This window comes from Dendrobates tinctorius, unplaced genomic scaffold (assembly GCF_039654945.1).
Source record: "Dendrobates tinctorius isolate UK_male_01 unplaced genomic scaffold, ASM3965494v1 ptg000199l, whole genome shotgun sequence".
NCBI classification, from domain to species: Eukaryota; Metazoa; Chordata; class Amphibia; order Anura; family Dendrobatidae; genus Dendrobates; species Dendrobates tinctorius.
The window spans coordinates 11,149,573-11,170,786 of record NW_027361866.1 but is presented as its reverse complement, the minus strand read 5'-3'; the positions used below and the strand labels follow the sequence as shown (position 1 = coordinate 11,170,786).

General features: G+C 42.6%; 1 protein-coding gene across 4 annotated transcripts in view; it reads right to left on the bottom strand.

Annotated features, from left to right (window-relative positions):
- Nucleotides 1-21,214, bottom strand: part of LOC141056745 (uncharacterized) — a 99,952-nt gene that overhangs the window by 54,010 nt on the left and 24,728 nt on the right. For 3 of the 4 annotated variants that reach the window (XM_073553194.1, XM_073553195.1, XM_073553196.1), the window contains one exon: nt 2,841-2,978. The exons of the other annotated variant lie outside the window; for it this stretch is intronic. In XM_073553194.1, the coding sequence (XP_073409295.1) occupies nt 2,841-2,951 (111 nt within the window). In that variant the 5' untranslated portion in view covers nt 2,952-2,978. Of the gene's footprint in view, nt 1-2,840; nt 2,979-21,214 lie in introns of those variants that run through there. 4 annotated transcript variants of the gene reach the window in all.

Here is a 21,214-nt window from a genome sequence, read left to right as displayed (position 1 = left end):
GATCGCGGTAGACGTACTATCCCGTCCACGGTCATACGGGCCCGGGTACCGTGGACGGGATAGTACGTCGGATGTCAGGAAGGGGTTAAAGAAGGTGGTCAGCAAATATTGTACCTGTTGGTTTTAGCCCTTTGTGATCACACAGTATGTTATATTAATTAACCAGTGGTCTATTTTCAGTAAACTAGGAGTCATTGACTATTCTCTTTATGTTGACTTTTGAATTTGTGTTTCTTTCTTGTTAATCAAGGAAACAGACGTTTGTTCGTATAAGCCTGTAATATTGACTTGTAATAGGATATTTGTTTTAACATATTGTGCGTGTTATCCTGCATGACATTAACACAGGGAAACTGAACAATGATGTTTGGTGATATGTTGATTAGACATCTTCAAGGTCAGCTAGCTTGTTGATTTGCAAAATAGAGGAATACAAACTATAAATTTATTTAAAAAGTCTAACAATGTGTCATGATCCAGACCTGGTTTTGAGTCCTGTCTTTCCATGTTCCCGGTCTGGTCGTTTCAGGGGTTAACTTTTCTCAGCCTCAGTCTGGTCTCAGGTTTGCTATTTAGCTCCGTTGCATCCTGCAGGTGGTGTCAGCTATAGTTTTGCCTTCGGCGTGTGCATCTGACTCTGGTATATCCCGATTAGTCCTGCTATGATCCCTGACTTGCCCCGTGTCTGTTTATTCCCTATGTCTGTCCTGACTCAGTGTTTCCCTGTAAGTTTATTAACTCCTTGGTTTTGACTTTGCTTACATTCAGACCTGCTTCTGTCTTTTGTCTTTGTTTTAACCGCTTCCAACTGTTGCGGTCCCCCTGGCTTGTTTCTGACCACATGTACTGCTTTGACCTCTGGTGCTTCTGCTCCTGACTGATGCTGACTCTGCTTGTCTGACCACTCATTCGCCACCTGGTGGCGCTTGTGCTGCTGCTCAGTGTTGCTACGATGTGTGTGCAACCTCTCTTCCCTCACCAGCACCCCCTGGTGGAGCTTGCGCTATACTGCACTGCAGTAGCATGACAATGCAAGTCAGTCAGTCAGTCAGTCAGTCAATCTCTTCACATCTTCTAGACCTTTGTATGCTGGTTTGAAGGACAACATTTGTGAGCTTTAAGAAGGGGATATATGCATATATACATTTAAGTCTTCCGGACATCCAGACAGCCAAGAGATCCAGAGACTATTGACAAAACCACAGCCAAGAACATTCTACAGGATAGCTGCCAGATCATGACTCCATGATGAGGGACACAGATTTGACATTCTACAGAATGTCAGCTTAGGAGACCATGGCCCTGACTGAAAAAGAGATCGGCTCCATTAACCATCGCTAAACCATAGATACGTTTGGAGTAGTAATGATTTGGACCCGTCGGTCACCTGAGCCCCATGGATATGTTTGGGAAAGCCAGGAATGGGACCTACCATTCAACTGGCTCCATAGAGATGTTGGGAGAAGCCCTCCAGTCAACTGGCCTTCTATCTCTTTGGACTGTCAGCTTCCTAAGCTTGTTGTTACCACCTCTGTGTGTGCCACAGGTGGGGTAGCTGGCCCTGGATGATTTGAAGTCACAGCTGCTCTTATCCCAGTGTGTCAGCTGAAGGATGAGAATATCATTTTGCACCATATTGGGTATTTTGCTGGGACTGTTCTATATGCTATATGCCAGGACATGTGGTAGGAAAATTACTGCCATCTGCATAGTTCATAGAAGCACAAGAATGGCAAAGAAGCATCCAATGATCAGCTGCAAGGCAATTTAAAAAGATTTTCAGTAATCGGTGAGCCCTGCAACCAGACTACACCTACATGAAGCCAAACTATTTGCAAAAAACCTCATAAAGTACCAGTGCTTAAGAAAAAGGACATGTGAAAAGGTTACAATTTGTCAAAGAACACACTGACTGGCCTACAGAGAATTGGCGCAATATTCTATGGACTAATGAGAGCAACATTGTTCTTACTGGATTGGATCTAAAGACTACAGACAGTTTGTGAGATGACCCATGAACACAGCAATCAAGCCATAGTACACTGTGAAGACTGTAAAACATCGAGGAGTAGGCATAATGGTATGGGGATGTTTCTTATACTATGGAGTTGGGCCCATTTATCGAATACCAGATATAATGGACCAATTTGAATAAATCACAATACTCTAAGAAATGTTGTCTTATGCTGAAGAAATGACCTTGAAATGGATGTTTCAACAGGACAATGAACCCAAACAGCAGCAAGCAGGCAATATTGTGGTTTCAGACCAACAAAATTGATGTTACAAAGTGGCAAGCCCAATCCCCAGACCTAAATCTGATTAAGAATTTGTAGAGTGAAATACAAAAATGTTATTTTTGATACAAAGCTAAAGAATGCAAAAGAACTGTGGAATGTAGTCCAGTCAGCTTCTGCAGGAAAATCTGCTCGCAAGTGTCAGATATTAGTTGACTCCACGCCACACAGACGTATAGCAGTTATCAGAAATAAAGGTTCTACAACTGAATTAGTTAAGTGTTTCATGGAAAAACCAAGTCTGTGAACAAATTAACATTTATACTGTAAAGATTCCATTTTGTGAATGTAACTGCTGACACTATTTTTTGTGCAGCCTATTTCTTTTTCTTCATTTTCAGTTTAAAAATTTATATTTTGTTGAAGTTTTCATTTGGAATTGAATGTGCAGCTCCCAGTGCCTTTGTGTATATGGACATAAATGTTATTATGAGGATTGAGCTTTTTCTCAGTTGTTTTTAAACACACTGCTATTATTTTGCACATAACACAAGTAGGAATTGCAATACTTCACTCAATGGCTTACCATCTTATTATACTTACTTTTACTTTCACATAGGATAAAACCATGTTATTAATTTCATTAGAGGCTGGAATCATATACTTTTGATATTTTAAGGAAAAATCCATCTTCTTGAAAAAGTTGAGAGCCATGATGATCTGTGCTTGGATTAATTAGTTCTGATGTTAAAAAAAAGGAAAATATTATTGCAGTGTGGTAGTGGATAGCTTTTAACTATTTCAAAATACTTCTTTTTTAAACTAAGATAGAAAAAAGCACAAAAAGTAGAAATAGTAAAGTCTGCAGCTTCGCTCTTTGTAATAATGACGCTTTAAAGATGAGTGGCTGCTCTATTTATATACTGAAGATATATTCAGTTACAATCGTTAAATGGGTGTTGGCAGTTGCTGATACTGACAGCTTGGGGCCCCTGTGAAAAAAACGTGTCTGGGCCCCCCTTCTTTTAAGGTGACAAAGCTATATTATTATATATCTCTATAATATAATGGGCTAAGCGTCACTCTGTCCGAAGCCTTTATAGACTGCGCAAGTGCGACGCACCTGCGCAGTCTGGCTCCAGACAGAATGAGGCATCCAGTGGTGAGGAGTGTGTATGGCACCCGGAGATGGCGGTATGCGTCCATACTGCGATGTCGGGCGCAATACTTACCTGACCGGGAGGAGCGTTGCCGCGGCGCTTCTCTTCGGCCGGAGACCGGGGCAGGAGTGCGGCCGGAATCGCGCATGCGCATAGCGCGATCCGGCGCCATTTTACAGAAGACACATTTGCAGTGCGTCTTCAGCAATACAGCGCCGGACAGCGCTATGGGCATGCGCATACTCTGGCACCAGACTCCTCCCCCGGCCTCCAGCAGAACGTCACTGCGCTGGAGCACAGGAAAGAAAGGAGAGTACAATTTTTTTTTTGGTATATGTGTAGTTTAATAGGGGTGAGGGGGACTATACATACCAGGAGAGGGGACCATGCATACAAGGATAGGGGCTGAGGGGACCATGCATACCACGAAAGGGGGGGTGAGGGGACCATGCATACCACGAAAGGGGGGGTGAGGGGACCATGCATACCACGAAAGGGGGGGTGAGGGGACCATGCATACCACGAAAGGGGGGGTGAGGGGACCATGCATACCACGAAAGGGGGGGGTGAGGGAACCATGCATACCACAAAAAGAGGGTGAGGGCACCATGCATACCATGAAAGGGGGTGAGGGGACCATGCATACCATGAGAGGGGGGGTGAGGGGACCATGCATACCATGAGAGGGGGGGTGAGGGGACCATGCATACCATGAAAGGGGGGGTGAGGGGACCATGCATACCATGAAAGGGGGGGTGAGGGGACCATGCATACCATGAAAGGGGGGGTGAGGGGACCATGCATACCATGAAAGGGGGGGTGAAGGGACCATGCATACCATGAAAGGGGGGGTAAAGGGACCATGCATACCATGAAAGGGGGGGTGAAGGGACCATGCATACCATGAAAGGGGGGGTGAGGGGACCATGCATACCATGAAAGGGGGGGTGAGGAAACCATGCATACCACAAAAGAGGGTGAGGGCACCATGCATACCATGAAAGGGGGTGAGGGGACCATGCATACCATGAAAGGGGGGGTGAGGGGACCATGCATACCATGAGAGGGGGGGTGAGGGGACCATGCATACCATGAAAGGGGGGGGTGAGGGGACCATGCATACCATGAAAGGGGGGGGTGAGGGGACCATGCATACCATGAAAGGGGGGGGTGAGGGGACCATGCATACCATGAAAGGGGGGGTGAGGGGACCATGCATACCATGAAAGGGGGGGTGAAGGGACCATGCATACCATGAAAGGGGGGGTGAAGGGACCATGCATACCATGAAAGGGGGGGTGAAGGGACCATGCATACCATGAAAGGGGGGGTGAAGGGACCATGCATACCATGAAAGGGGGGGTGAAGGGACCATGCATACCATGAAAGGGGGGGGTGAGGGGACCATGCATACCATGAAAGGGGGGGTGAGGGGACCATGCATACCATGAAAGGGGGGGGTGAGGGGACCATGCATACCAGGATTGGGGGGTGAGAACCATGCATACCAGGTTTGGGGGGTGAGGTGTAGCATGCATACCAGGATTGGAGGGTGATGGGACCATGCATACCAGGATTGGGGGTAAGAAGACCATGCATACCAGGATAGGGGGGGTGAGAGGACCATGCATACCAGGATTGGGAGGTGAGGGCACCATGCATACCACGATAGGGATGAGGGGGTACCATGCATACCACGATAGGGATGAGGGATGCAGCACATACCAGGATGGGAGACCATATACCAATAAAAAGGGATGAGGGGTGCAGCACATACCAGGATGGGAAACCATATACCAATAAAAATGCCTGCCACCCGGGCGTAGAATGGGTTCATAGCTATTTATATTTCACAACCACACACACACTATGTATATTACCATCCCTCATTACACAGTGCCCTCATTTGTTATATACAGCACGTCTTATGCTGTCCTCATACACATTAGCACAGTGTGTAATGAGACATGTAGCTTAACTCCCAGTCTTCATTAATCCCTTAACGATCGCCAATATGCCTTTTTGACAGCCGCAGTTAAGGGTACTTAAATCACAGTGCCGCTTTTTAGCGGCACTGAGGAATAAGAGTATAGTGCCCCCGAGAGTCGGAATTTCTCCAGGGTCTCGGTTACCGGGGGTAGCCGAGACTCCAGAGAACATAATTCGGGTCAGTTTTTACCGACTCCGGTATTGCGACAGCAAAAAGTAAAAAATAAATAAAGGCAGATTTTCCATTTAATGTCTCTCTCCTCTGATGTGATCGCACATTAGAGGAGAGAGAAATAGGGTCCCCCATCCCCCCCAGTACCTCTGTTGTCCCTGCAACCCCCCCCCCGTGAAGTCCCCTGGACCACCGGCATCTTCTTCTGGGAGAAAATGGCGGGCGCATGCGCAGTGCAGTGCGCCCGCCGAGATCTGCCAGCCGGCACCTGGCAACAATAGGAAATTTTTCCTATTGGTCCATGATCACTGTAATAGACCCTATCACAGTGATCAAAATAAAAAAAAAATAGTCAAACCCCCCTTTATCACCCCCTTATTTAGGGAAAAATAAAATAGAAAAAAATGTATTTATTTCCATTTTCCCACTAGGGTTACAATTGGGCTAAAGTGAGTTGGGCTAAAGTAAGGGTTAGGGTTGGGGCTAAAGTTAAGTTTGGGTTGGGGCTAGGGTTGGGATTACGGTTAGGGTTCAATTTGTGGTTAGGGTTATGGTTGTGTTGGGGTTAGAGTTGTGCTAAGAGTTATGGTTAGGGTTGGGATTAGGTTAGGAGTGTGTTGGGGTTAAGGTTGGAGTTAGAATTGGGGGTTTACACTGTTTAGATACATCAGGGGGTCTCCAAACACGACATGGCGCCACCATTGATTCCAGCCAAATTTGCGTTCAAAAAGTCAAATGGTGCTCCCTCCTGAGCTCTGCCATGCACCTAAACAGTGACTTTTCCCCACATATGGGGTATTGTCATTTTCAGGGGAAATTGCAAAACAAATTTTGTTATCCATTTTCTCCTGATAACCTTCTGAAAATAAAAAGATTGGTTCCAAAGTAAATTTTTGTGAAAAAAGTAAAAATGTTCATTTTTTTCTTCCACTTTGCTTTAGTTCTCGTGAAGCACCTGAAGGGTTAATGAACTTCTTGAATGTGGTTTTGCGCACCTTGAGGAGTGCAATTTTTAGATGGTGTCACTTTTGGGTATTTTCTGATATATTGTTCCCCCAAACTCACTTCAAATGGGAGGTGGTCCATAAAAATAATGGTTTAGTACATTTGTTAGAAAAATAAGAAATTGCTGGTCAACTTTTAGCCCTTATAACATCCTAACAAAGTTATGTTTCCAAACTTGTGCTGATATAAAGTAGAAATATGGGAAATGTTATTTAACTATTTTGTGTGACACCACACGTTTATTTAAGTGCACAAAAATTAAAAGTTTTAAAATTGCTAAATTTTCTAAATTTTTGCCAAAGTTCCATTTTTTTCATAAATAAACGTAAGTCATAAAGTAATTTTACCACTGAGATGAAGTACAATATGTCACGAAAAAACATGCTCAGAATTAGTGGGATATGTTGAAGTGTTCCAAAGCTATAACCTCAAACTGACAGTGGTCAGAATTGTAAAAATTGGCCTGTCATTAAGTACCAAATTGGCTCTGTCACTAAGGGATTAAGAAAAAGAGGCTGTAAATTTGTAACTTTTTTTGATTGTAGATGTGACATGAAAGGGTGAAACTATAAGATGGAATAACAGGAGCATTTCAGAATATATAAATGTACAATGCATAAAATACAGATAGTCTGCAATACACAGTAAAATGAGGTAATATACAAGATGATGATTACCTATTTAATACAGCAAACATACTGATAAACAGAGGGCTGTAACACATAGATAATGACTTACTGACTTACCAACTATGCTTAGAGCAGGCTGTTTGCAAGGAGCATGCAGAAAATTGAGTAGTGTGTTTTCTCCTCAAGCATACAGGAACAATGGCTGCTGTTCTTTCCACAGTGCCATTATAAGACCACAATGCAACAGGAACACTCCCACATTGGTCTAGGAACTTCCCATAATACATTGCAAACTGAACTAGAATGTATACATTAAACTGCCAGCAGATAGTGCTGTTACCTTACAATATAAAAATATAGGAAGGATTAATATACACAGAAAATACATGTCTGTAATAACTGAGACACGAAAATGACTAAACTTTTTAGACAAATGTTACTGCTAGGACAGAACACTCCCCACTGGACGTCAACCAACATCACTATTGTGTTTATTGGATGAGAACAGAAGAATGAGTTCCCCTACTGGCCTTAGGAACAATTTGGTCTCACCTTGTTTCCCGATTTTTACTTCTACCTTACGCAAGATTCAGTCCTTACTCAGGAATGTCTGGGTAATGAGACCTAATGGCCATTAATTTCTCTGAGAATGATAGTATTTCATTAGTACTACATCGCCAGGCTGGATGTTAGGCTTGCTGGTTTGCCACTTTCTCCTCTGTTGCAGACTAGGCAGGTAATATTTTTCCCATTTGTCCCAAAAGGCATTGGAGAAACTCTGTACTTGTCTCGATCGAATCCTGTAACGGTCTTTAACAATAAATTCTCCAGGTGGAGAGATATTTGATTCGGTCTTCTGCGTAAGCAGCAGGGCTGGGTTGAGAACAGTTGGGTCATCAGGATCACTGGAAATTGGAGTCAACGGTCTGACGTTTATGATGGCTGACACTTCGGTCATGAAAATTTTCAAGCTTTCGTGCATCAGTCTTGTAGATCCTTCTTGTAAGAAGATTGAATTGAGTATTCTCGCGACACCTATCATTCTCTCCCATACACCTTCCATGTGTGAAGAATGTGGTGGGTTAAATGTCCAAGTGCACCCTTTGTACACTTCGGTATTTTTCTACGTCGCTCATATCCAAGTTGGAAGAGAGTTGCAGTTCCATTGCTGCTCCGACAAAGTTTGTGCCTCAGTCAGAACGAATATATGTTTGATAGGTCCTCTGATGGCAATGAAACGCCGTAGAGCATTTAAGAAGCATGAAGTGTCCATAGATGCGATTACCTCTATGTGGAGGGCTCTAATGATAGGCAAGTGAACATAATCACCCATCGTTTCCCGTTCACGTGGCCTCCTCTGGTTTGTCAGACAACCATAGACTAAGGACCAAACACATCTAGACCGACATTGGTGAAAGGTGGATCTGTGCTATATCGGTCATATGGAAGATCCACCACCTTCGGAATCTGCGACATATCACAAAGTTTCTTGCAAGTAGCAAAGTTAAAGGTGACTCTGCACACACATCTCTTAGCTCCAACTATCCACATTCAAAATGCTCTTAAGGCTCCCTCTGAACATACAACCTTGGTGCTTTGTCCACTCGTGGTAATGTTGAACAAGCAGAGTAGCTATGTGGTGTTGTCCAGGAACTATCATGGGATGTTTCTCTGCAGAATCTATTTTTGCCTCTATAAGTCATACTCCTATTCTTAAGAGACAAACTCCATCGATGACTTGGTCGAGTTTCCTCAGAACACTATCTTTTGGCATTGGTCTTTGGTTGGATACACAGTCGATTTCTTTGGCGTAGTTTTCCCACTGTACCACTTGGATAATTAAATTTTTTGACTGCTCTAGATTGAGAGCTATGTGGACGTGTTTACACTGGTGCCAGTGCTCTTCAGAGTCTTGAAGTGTAGGTGCTAGTTCTGCATGATCATTCTTACATATCTTCTCCATGAATGTAAAGAAAATCGCTCATCTCTGGTTTACTATGACAGCTGTGCCTGAGGGAAACAAATCACTTGTAAACTTGTTCTCTGTTAGGCATGCTTTGGGTTTGAGGCGTGAAGGGTAGAGGTGCAATCCAGCTCTTAGTTTTGTCGTGCACCATTCCTTGCTCCATCATCTCTAGAAACAGTTTATCTTCAAATAACATTGCTGCACGATTATCTTCTTTCGTCTTGCGGAAAACCATACACCCAAGGTGATCTTTGTCACCGTCCTGATTCTGGCACAGTTTTCTTGTGAATATTGTACTTTATGTTAGTGGTAAAATTTATTTGATATGACGTATACATTTGTGAAAAATATGGAAATTTGGAAAAAATTGAAATTTTTGCGATTTTTCCAACTTTGAACTTTTATGCCCTTAAATCACAGAATTGTCATACAAAATAATTAACAAGTAACATTTTCCCCATGTTTACTTTACATCAGCACAATTTTGGAACAAAATTTTTTTGTTACGACGTTATAAGGTTTAAAGTTTAAACAGCGATTTCTCATTTTTACCACACCATTTTTTTTTGGAACCACATCACATTTGAAGTCACTTTGAGGGGTCTATAAGATAGAAAATACCCAATAGTGACACTATTCTAAAAACTGCACCCTGAAGGTGCTCAAAACCACATTCAAGAAGTTTATTAACCCTTCAGGTGCTTCACAGGAATTTTTGGAATGTTTTAAGAAAAATTAACATTTTACTTTTAACAAAAAATTTACTTCAGGTCTAAGTTTTTTTTATTTTACCAAGGGTAATGTATAGTATAAGAAATTCCAGCACTCAAAAGAAGTATATGCAGAAGAAATTTATTTGTACAACAGATTCTCCCAAAATTATATGACGTTTCGGTCTACAACTCAGACCTTCATCAGACTAGAGGTATGGAGATATATGTGAGCATGGAAAGTCTATGGAAGGCAGCCAAAATAAGTAGCAATATTCTCCTTTTTTTTTGGGGGGGGGGGGGGGGAAGAGATCAAGGTCTTGGGACAAAGGGAGAAAGTCCCTGCGGGCACACAGTCAGGCGTGCACGCAGCACTGGCAGGGGGGCTGGGTCGCACCCGTGGTTAAGCCTTTTCAGTGCACCTCGAAGACGGAGTGACGTGTACTCTATTCCTATTACCAAGGGTAACAGGAGAAATTGGACCCCAAAAGTTGTACAATTTGTCCTGAGTACGCTGGTACCCCAAATGTGGGGGTAAACCACTGTTTGTGCATGTGGCAGAGCTCAGAAGGGAAGGAGCGCTGTTGGACTTTTCAAAGCAAAATTGGCTGGAATTGAGGTTGGACGCCATGTCGCATTTGGAGAGCCTTTGATGTGCCTAAACCATGGAAAACCCCCACAACTGACATCATTTTGTAAACTAGACCCACTAAGGAACTTATCTAGATGTGTGGTGAGCACTTTGAACCCCCAAGTGCTTCACAAAAGTTTGTAATTTACAGCCGTAAAAATAAATTTTTTTTTTTTTTTACAAAAATGATATTTGCACCCCCAATTTTTTATTTTTACAAGGGTAACAGAAGAAGCTGCACCCAAAAAGTTGTTGTCCAATTTGTCCGGAATACGCAGATACCCTATATGTGGGTAACTTTAGCCCTAACTAAATAAACGAATAAAGCAGCAAAAAAATATAATATAAGTGCATCAAAGTTAGCTAACTTTGATGCACTTATATTATTTTTTTGCTGCTTTATTCGGGGACTACTATACATGCTTGATTCATATTACAAAAAAACTTTTTTGTACAGTGGTGAAATTAACATAGTATGTAACTAGAGTATTAATACATTGAGGGGTTCTTTTTGCCATACAATATTATATTTTTACATGTCTTTTATCCATTGTAGTTGTATATTGTGCCAGAATCTATAATAATAAACATTATTTTTGTTATATTTTCTTTGGTTTTTATTATAGTTTTTCATATACACATATTCATCAAGTTGTGGTTCGTGTACATCACGTGTTAGTTTTTCTTTCTTTACTTATTTCCAGGTGTCAGCTGTGAGATTCAGCTGACACCCGGCCGTGATTGGCCGCACTCCCCCCCCCCCCCCCCCCCGTGAACATGGCCGATCACTATGGCATATCACGTCTAGAGTCAGAATGTCACGGGTTTCATAGACAGGATAGTATGTCTAAGGTCAGAAAGGGGTTAAGTAGCAGGTGCATTCACATGCATATTATGGCTGGACTTCCATGTTTCAGTGCCATGTGCACTCCTGCGACATTACTGCTGGACTGGTTCGTATTAGCGGTTGCGCAATGCTATTCAGTTTGTTGAACATTTCTATATTGTGCTGTGCACTTCATTGCAATTGCAGGAAGATCTGTTAGTTTTGTTTCCACTTCTTAGTTTTGTTTCCACTTCTTACTTCGTTAAATACACTTGTTTGCCTCAGCTTTGGTCTCAGATTTGTTTTATCCCACGCAATCAGATTCCATAGTACCCACATAATTGTTACACAAGAACGGGTCAGGAAAATGCAATGCGATTGCAGATAGATTGTTGAGAATGCCATTTGAACCTGAGGAGTTCATGCAAGAGTGTACTGAAGAAGTCAGTCTAGAAGCTAATGTGAGCAACACCCAAGCAGCACATGTCTAGCATGAGGAATGCACACTGCTGTGGTGTTCCTTGATGGTTTCAACTGCCAGGAAAGTGAAGGAACAAGATCACCCCGTGTGCATTCAACAGCTAACAAAAGAAATGATCCAGAAAGCTTAACAGGAAGACCAAAAAATTGACAGAATTCTACCTTATGTGGACCAAAATCGAGGAAGCGAGAGAGGTACTGAGTCACCAGCAGTAGCTATCTTATTTAAAGAATGGGCAAAGCTCTACCTCAGTGCAGATGGTATATTATATTGCAAAAGAGGACAGAAAGAACAGTTAGTACTACCTGCATTACTACAATATGCCATTGGTTGGTCTTCAAAGAACTTTAAAAAAATGGGACATCTAGGAGTAGAAAGGACTACGAAAAAGGTTGGTCAATGTTTCTTCTAGCTGTATATGCAAAGAGATGTCAAGAGGTATGTGACCAGAGAGTGTGGTTGTTTGAAAGACAAGCACTCTAATACACCAACCTGTGCACCTATGGGCCACATCCAAACTACCTACCCATTTGAGATGGTTTCAATAGACTTTCTGCATCTAGAGAAGTGCAAGGGTGAACATGAATACATACTAGTGGTGACTGAACATTTTATTTGATTTGCTCAGTCATATGCTACCATAAATAAGTCTGATAAGACAGTGATGGAGACAATCTTCAATGACTACATTTAAAAATTTGGATTCTCATTGAGATTACACCATGACCATTGAAGAGAATTTGAGAACCATCTCTTTGCCAAGTTATGGAAATACTGTAGGTTCCAGAGATCTCACACTATGCGGTATCATTTCAAAAGGCAATGGACAAAGTGGAACGTTTCAATCGTACGTTACCATCAATGTTGAGAACTTTGACAACCAAACAGAAGGATTGGAAGAGTTCTGCATCAAAAGTAGTGCATGCCTACAATTATACCAAGAGTGAAGCAACAGGTTATTCACCATTATTCCTGTTTAGTTGATCTCCAAGACTACCAATTGATAGCATGTTTGATACTCCAGTTTCAGTGACTTATGATGCGTACCCTGAATATGTTTGGAAATGAAAAGAATATATGACAGGAGCATACAACATAGTTTCAATAGAGGTCATGTAAGGGCAAAACAAGAGCAAAGAATACTATGATCAGAAATGTCATGGAGCGGAATTGACACCTGGAAGTCGTGTGTTAGTCAAAAATGTATGTGAGAAAGATAGTCTAGGAAAAACTTTGTTCGTACTGGGAAGTCAAGGTGTATGTGGGGGTTAAGAGGAAGTCCAACAACAGCCCAACTTATGAAATCAGCCTGGAAACAGTTGACAATAAAATAAGAATAGTACAGCAGAACTTGCTACTACCCTGTGAATACCTCCCTCCACAGCAAGACATGCTGGAACTAGATCAATTTCGACCAAGATACACTAAGGCTGGTTTCACACTTGCGTTTTTTTGCGCTGGATTTTAGCGCTAAAAAAGGCATGCGTTTTTTTCCCTATATTTTGCATGGGATGCGCTTATGTGCGCATACACATGCGTTTGTATGCGTTTTTCCGCGCATGCGTTTTTTTGCGGTATGCGCTCGGGCGCACAAAATGCATCCTGTTGCATTTTTTGGGAGTCCGACTTGCCTCAAAAAAACGCATGCGAGCGCAATGCGTTTTTTTTACAGCAAGACACCCATTATAAGTCTATGGGTGTGCATATGTGTGCATTGGCATGCTTATGTATGCGTTTTTTTGCGCATGCATTTTTTTTTTACCATTAGTTAGACAATGGAATTTAGGGGTTTGGGTTAGAGTTAGGGTTAGTTAAGGGGGTTTAGGGTTAGGGTTAGCTAGGGTTTAGGGTTAGGGTTTGGGTTAGGGTTAGTAGGGTTTGGTTAAGGGTTAGGGTTAGTATAGTTTGGCTAAGGGTTAGGGTTAGGGTAAGGGTTAGGGTCAGGATCAGGGCAAGGTTTGGTTAAGGGTTAGGGTCAGGGTTAGGGTTAGTAAAGTCATGGTTTGGGTTAGTGTGAGGGGCCACCTAATGTTGGAAAAAAACACAAACGTGGTAAAAACGCACTAAAAACGCAGACATACTGTATGCATAAAAACACTGCGTTTTTTTCATGCATGCTCATAAAAATGCTTGAAAAAAATGCAGCATTTGTATGCGTTTTTTCAATGCGTTTTTTTGCGGGAAAAACGCGCTGCAAAAAAAAGCAAGTGTGAAAGTAGCCTAAGAGACTACCACAGACCGACGCTCCAAGGTGGACCTTGAGAGTTTGGATGAACACCATGCTTTTGTACTTTGCATACCTACAAGAAGTGATACTTACAATCCTCATGAAAGTGAACTAAGACTTGAAGCTCCAGAGTTCGTAGCAAGAAACACAACTGAAGTTCTTTTCAGATCTGACAATCAAACACTGGTTGCCGAAGATATTGATAGTAGTAACCCATCAATAGAGGAATCACCAAACCATACAGAAATGGATGATTCGACAGAAGAATAAGAATCTATGGATGCAGTTACAAGGGCATCTGAAGTACTGGAAATAAATGCAGAGAAAGGAACCTCCATAACAGAAGAATTTGTAGTATCAGGGGAACAACCCATCAGGAGAGCTTTGACTCAAGAAAGTGAGACCAGTGATTCTGACTAGTGATGAGCGAGTATATTCGTTGCTCAGGTTTTCACGAGCATGATCGGGTGTCCGAGTAATTTGGCATGCTTGGAGATTTAGTTTTTTTCGAAGCAGCTGCATGATTTACAGCTGCTAGACAGCCTGAATGCATGTGGGGATTCCCTAACAAACAGGCATTTCTCACATGTATTCAGCCTGTTCAGCAGCCACAAATCATGTAGCTGCGTCGACACAAGCTAAATCTCCGAGCACGCCAGAATACTTGGATGACACCCGAGCAAAGCGTATATCGGGCCAGAAACCAGCCCCGATAGCATGAAAAGTTAAGCAGAGATCACAGAAGTGTGGATTTGTGAATTGAGATAAAATTGCAGCCCAAGGTTAAATTATATTTAATCGCCTTAAGGGCACACTAGACAAAACGCTATACACGCAATGGTTATACATATACAATGGTCAGAAAGGCAGTTACAAAACCTCACCATAGAATAATCAATAAGCTATGCTTTATACGATCCTGTAACCGCTTGGGGTCACTCCTCTCTTGCACCCTATGCTGAACCTACATCCCATCCCCTTGCTTCTAGCAGCTGAAAACTCCAAAACTTAAGATGGGTCATAACTACTTAGTGGACAGTCCTAGGGAAGCAGTTTTGGTGCCATTGGATCCGACAGGGCACCTGCTACGTGTTGAGACCAAACACAGCTTTGCTACCTGGCTCCAACTAACCATTCTACGCAACTACCCAACCTGGGGCGCCTTTAATGGATCAAGACCCTGGAAGGCATTCTGCCTGTTCCAGTGATCTCGAAAATGTAACCAGTGTTTGGCTAGGACATATGATAAGTCAATATTCTCCTTATGAAATCCTAACTGGCGGATCAAAGCAGTTACAACGCATGGGCTCCATATTGCCAACAAGCCTTTTGTCCTGTGCTTAGCTGGCTCAAGGTGGGAGGTCTGTCACTCACAGGCTTTTGAGGCTTGACCACCTGCTGAGCTAGGTGCTAGATTTCTCCTTGCACAAAGGAAGGAGGTTTTATAATCCTATGCCAAATAGGATACATATGACTGACATGAAATTATATCTCCATTCTTCATAGAAAGATGTTGTAATATGTCGCCAACTTCTTCATTCCATGCATAGAATTCTTGGTGCTGTCCTTAAAATTTATGGAGGGCATACAAAATACTATATGTTGTAATTTTAATGTGGGTTGTATTTATTTTTGCACAAAATAATTTGAGTAAAACTGAAGATTTTGCAATGAATGTTATATCATTAACCTTACTTTCAAGTTGTGGGTTAAAAAAAATGCCCTATTAAACTCAGTATTGTCAACATTTTGGAAATTTGTATTGTGTTCAGTGAGATATTGACTAAAATCTTAGTTTAGAAAGGCAGTGTACTCACTCATGCTGAGGACTCACCAAGTAAATATACGGACATTCTCTTTATTTATTTGAAATCTGCTAGTATGCTTGCACCTCTCTGCATCCTAATCCCCTGTCAGCACCTATATCTTTATGCTGAGTGTTGCCTCTGAATCACATGACAGCGGTGGTGGTCATGTGACGCCATGATCACAAGCAGCATGGTGCTTTTGGCTGCAGGATTTCAATGCTGTTGGACACAGTGCATTGGTTACAATTATCCTCAACTTGCTACCGATAGGCAAGATGGTATAAGCTTGTTTGGCCACTGGGATGATGCCACCCCCAGACGAAGGATGATGGCGAAACAGGCATCGGAGCTGATGCTATTCTGGCAGTGTAGAGAAAGCACATAATGGTTATAAGGATTCTCTTTTACTTCATGATGTCTCCTTTTGTGTGATATACATGGTACTAGTACCCTCACCATTCTGATACAATACATCATTCTATTGCTGCAGATGGTGCTTGATTCGTCATTTATTTCTATTTATGTTTTGTACACATTTCATTATAATAATTACACAAATAATACTATGCACAGAAATTTTATCTATTGATCAAATTTTACTGTAGCATATTTTTCTTGTCATATCCTCCTGCAATACATACTTATTTTTTCTTTTTTAACTTTTGCCCTACTTTTAATGAAATTAAATAATGATTTTTTTTTTAAATATATATAGTTATAATTTTTCATTTATTGTGGCTTTAGGGCCAAGAATTTTTCCCCTGTCTTTTCATGTGGTATTTTCACTATATAAGCCCTCAAAACTATTTCAGAACTGCACCCATCCCTTAAACAAGTTTTTGAAAATTCCTTTCTGACATGCAACACTATTACAAGGGCATGAAAACTAAGTTTAAAATTTACAGAATGTGTAGGCTTTTTTTTTTTCTAAGAAAATAAACATATAATGCTAAAGTTTATCCCAACTCTGCTAAAAATAAAATTGCTATGGCAGGAATGCTAAAATCAGACGTGGCAGGCACGTGTCAGAAGTATACCTGTAGCTTGTAAATTTTGGTGTCCAACAGGTGAAAAGACATTTTCTTCATCTAGGCTTTGATAATGGGAAGGTGGATGCCAGAAAAGCAAGTTAAAAAAAAAAAAAAAATATATAATATTTGGCGTGCAGCAGTTTTCCCCTCCCTTTATGGAGGTCTTATACACTGTCTTTTTAAATGGTTTTAATTTTGTATATCAAAAATATAGTATTTTGTTTCTCTAATGTTGGGAATCTCTTCTTAGCAGGTGGGTTTACCCTCCACCTGTTTTCAGTGTTTCTAATGAATTTTTGAAGTGCCTAATGCTTATTTTGTGCATTTGGACTTATGATTTTGAGTTTTTACCATGGTTCTTTGCAGCATGAGTTCGATTTACACAGCACTGAGAATATGATATTTTGTGCTGCACTAAAGATCATTTCACCGTATGAATGAGCAGTTTGCACCCTCGCCATTGAACGAGCAGTTTGCTTATTCATCCGGTGATTGGCAGCCTGTTTACATGGCAGTATAATTGTAAAATGAGCATTTTTAACAATACTCGTTCGCAATTATATTGCAGTGTAAATACCCCTTTAGACCACTTACAGAGCAGATATCAGCTGATTAGTGAGTTGATGTCTGTGAGCCCCCAATGATCTCAACCTGATGCCTGATCCTACTTTATGTCAGTCCCAGACAACTCCTTTAAATATAACACTGGTCAACAGCATTTTTGGTGCCAAAGATATTTCATCGAATTTAGGGTATTTTTGGGGTGCTGATTCTGAATATGTCATCAGTTTTGCCAGATTGGCTCAAGTTTTTGAGATTTTTGGTATCTTATTTATAGCACTTGTTGGTAAATGCGACGCATCATCTCATTAATTTCTTTGGATTAGTACTTGAACTGAGCAGTTCTCAATATAGTTTTGTGTTAATTAGTGTTCTAAAAGTTTGTTCATAGCTTGATTTTTGCACTAACTTTATGTTGTTGTCTGTTTTCCAGTGAAAAGCATGAACTCATCAAGAAGAAGTTGTCTTAACGATCCAGACTCATTCTGTTACATTTGTGGTGAATACACACTGCCAAAACATAGAAGAAACATAACAGACTTCGTAAAAAAAGTGTATTTTGCCTATTTTGGGGTTATGCTTGGGGACCAAGACAAGTTTTGGGCACCACACATAGTGTGCAAAGCATGTATCGAATTATTACGAAAATGGAGCAAAGGACAAAGAAAAAGCTTCAAATTTGGTGTTCCAATGGTGTGGAGAGAGCCAAAAAATCATCATGATGACTGTTATTTATGGTAAACACAGGTACAGGCACATCTTCACAATGAGGGACAGGCCTTCTTGCAGATTCCATGTTACTCCCATTTTCGTTTCTTATGCTTATTGAATCCTTGCACTTGCACTGCACAGAAATAACAGTCATCATGATGATTTTTTGGCTCTCTCCACACCATTGGAACACCAAATTTGAAGCTTTTTCTTTGTCCTTTGCTCCATTTTCGTAATAATTCGATACATGCTTTGCACACTATGTGTGGTGCCCAAAACTTGTCTTGGTCCCCAAGCATAACCCCAAAATAGGCAAAATACACTTTTTTTACGAAGTGTGTTATGTTTCTTCTATGTTTTGGCAGTGTATATTCACCACAAATGTAACAGAATGAGTCTGGATCGTTAAGACAACTTCTTCATGATGAGTTCATGCTTTTCACTGGAAAACAGACAACAACATAAAGTTAGTGCAAAAATCAAGCTATGAACAAACTTTTAGAACACTAATTAACACAAAACTATATTGAGAACTGCTCAGTTCAAGTACTAATCCAAAGAAATTAATGAGATGATGCGTCGCATTTACCAACAAGTGCTATAAATAAGATACCAAAAATCTCAAAAACTTGAGCCAATCTGGCAAAACTGATGACATATTCAGAATCAGCACCCCAAAAATACCCCAAATTCATTAAAATATTTTGGACACCAGAAAAAATTTTTTTTTTCGTTGACCTGTGTAATTTTCTGTTATCTGTAAAGGTCTAAAATGTAACCAGTAGGGTTGAGCGAAACGGGTCGAAAAATTTCAAAAGTTGCCGACTTTTGGCAAAGTCGGGTTTCATGAAACGAAACCCGACCCTAGGATGAGGTCGGCCACGAGGTCGGCGACTTACGCGCCAAAGTCGCGTTTCAAAAGTTTGTTTTGCGCTCTTTTTCAGCCAATCAGGATCCACGGACACTGTGGGCAACGTGATGACATAGGCAGGGGTCACCACCATCTTTCAGAAGGGCATGCAAGTGATTGGCTTGCTTTGGTGGGCGTCACAGGGGGTATAAAAGGGCGTGCACGCCGACCGCCATCTTACTTCTGCCGATATCAGTATAGGGAGAGGTTGCTGCTGATTCTGTAGGGAGAGCGTTAGGCAGGGAAGAAGACAAAAAAACTGCTTCTGCTGCTAGCGATTTGGCCTGCACAACACACCAGTCACTGTGTGTGCAGTGCAAGGGGAGGCTATATAGTGGTGTATCAGTGGTGTTGGTTGTTGGGCTGCCTTCTAAGGCTTCCTGACATTCCTGCATTGCTGTTTACCCACTGCTCCGCAAACTGCTTTTTTAAAAGCAATCCCAATTTATTTTTTTTTGTCCTGCTGAGAAGAAAAAAAAACTGCTTCTGCTGCTAGCGATTTGGCCTGCACAACACACCAGTCACTGTGTGTGCAGTGCAAGGGGAGGCTATATTGTGGTGTATCAGTGGTGTTGGTTGTTGGGCTGCCTTTTAAGGCTTCCTGACAGGCTGGCATTGCTGTTTACCCACTGCTCTGCAAACTGCTTTTTTTAAAAGCAATCCAATCTCCCTTATCCTCTTGTCACTTTTGTCACAGCTGTGCCATCGAGCCTGTCACATAGCGCTCAGATATCAGTGTGCCTCACACAATCCAAAAGTGTCCAGTGTCCACAAGTGTCTGCAGAAATTCAAAATCTCCCTTATCCTCTCGTCACTTTTGTCACAGCTGTGCTATCGAGCCTGTCACATAGCGCTCAGATATCAGTGGGCCTCACACAATCCAAAAGTGTCCAGTGTCTACAAGTGTCTGCAGAAATTCAAAATCTCCCTTATCCGCTCGTCACTTTTGTCACAGCTGTGCCATCGAGCCTGTCACATAGCGCTCAGATATCATTGGGCCTCACACAATCCAAAAGTGTTCAGTGTCCACAAGTGTCTGCAGAAATTCAAAATCTCCCCTGTCCTATAGACACCTTGTACCTTGTTTTACATTACTATATAGTTTGTTGGATTTGTTAGGGTGGGTGGTCAGGAGCGGGAGCTCCGAGAGTGGACCCTCTGGACCGTGGCACCGAGGGACCCCGGGCGAGCTGCCAGGTGGAACCGACCCCTATACAGGGACCGTTAGGAGCAGGCCCAGGGGTTCGAGTACCACGGTAGCCGGTACCGAGAGGGGCGGCTCAGGATGGACCGGAGTAAGACTGAGACTGGAGTAGGACGGCAGGAGCACTGAAGACAGGACTGGAGTAGGACGGCAGGAACACTGAAGGCGGGACTGGAGTAGGACGGCAGGAACACAAGGCAGGACTGGAGTAGGACAGCAGGAACAGTGAAGGCAGGACTGGAGTAGGACGGCAGGAGCACTGAAGACAGGACTGGAGTAGGACGGCAGGAACACTGAAGGCGGGACTGGAGTAGGACGGCAGGAACACAAGGCAGGACTGGAGTAGGACGGCAGGAACAGTGAAGGCAGGACTGGAGTAGGACGGCAGGAACACGGGTAGCAGGACTGAGAAGCTGCTGTGAGGAGCAGCCGAGGCAGGAACTGCAGGAGCAGAGTGTGCACGATGGAGCGAGGCCAGAGTGTCAGGAAACACAACGATCAGGCACCTCCCTCAGGGGGAAGCGGCCTGATATGGCCCCGTCTGGACAGCCATTGGTCCAAATGTGCTTCCGGGTCAGGGCACAGCCGGAGCATAAGAAGCAGGAAGGAGGTGCGGCCGTGGCCTATGGCGCATGCGCATAGCATGCAGGGAAGGCATCGGTCGCGGGTCTGTCTCAGGTGACCGCCGCGGCCGTCGGGTGGAGAGAGGCTGCGGCGTGGGAGCGGAGGCCGGGTGAGTATGGCGGAGCGGTGTAACAGGATTTTGTCTACATTTCTACCAAAAATGAGGAAAGCTGGTGGAAGAGGCCGTGGAATTGGGCGGGGGTTGGCAGCTGGTAATGATGGTGTTGGTGGTGGATCTGATGGTAGTGGCAAGAGCAAAATAGGACCGAATGCAGGAGGTGTTGAGCCTGCGTCATCGTCTGGCTACATAAGGCCTCGAACGCTTAGTTTTC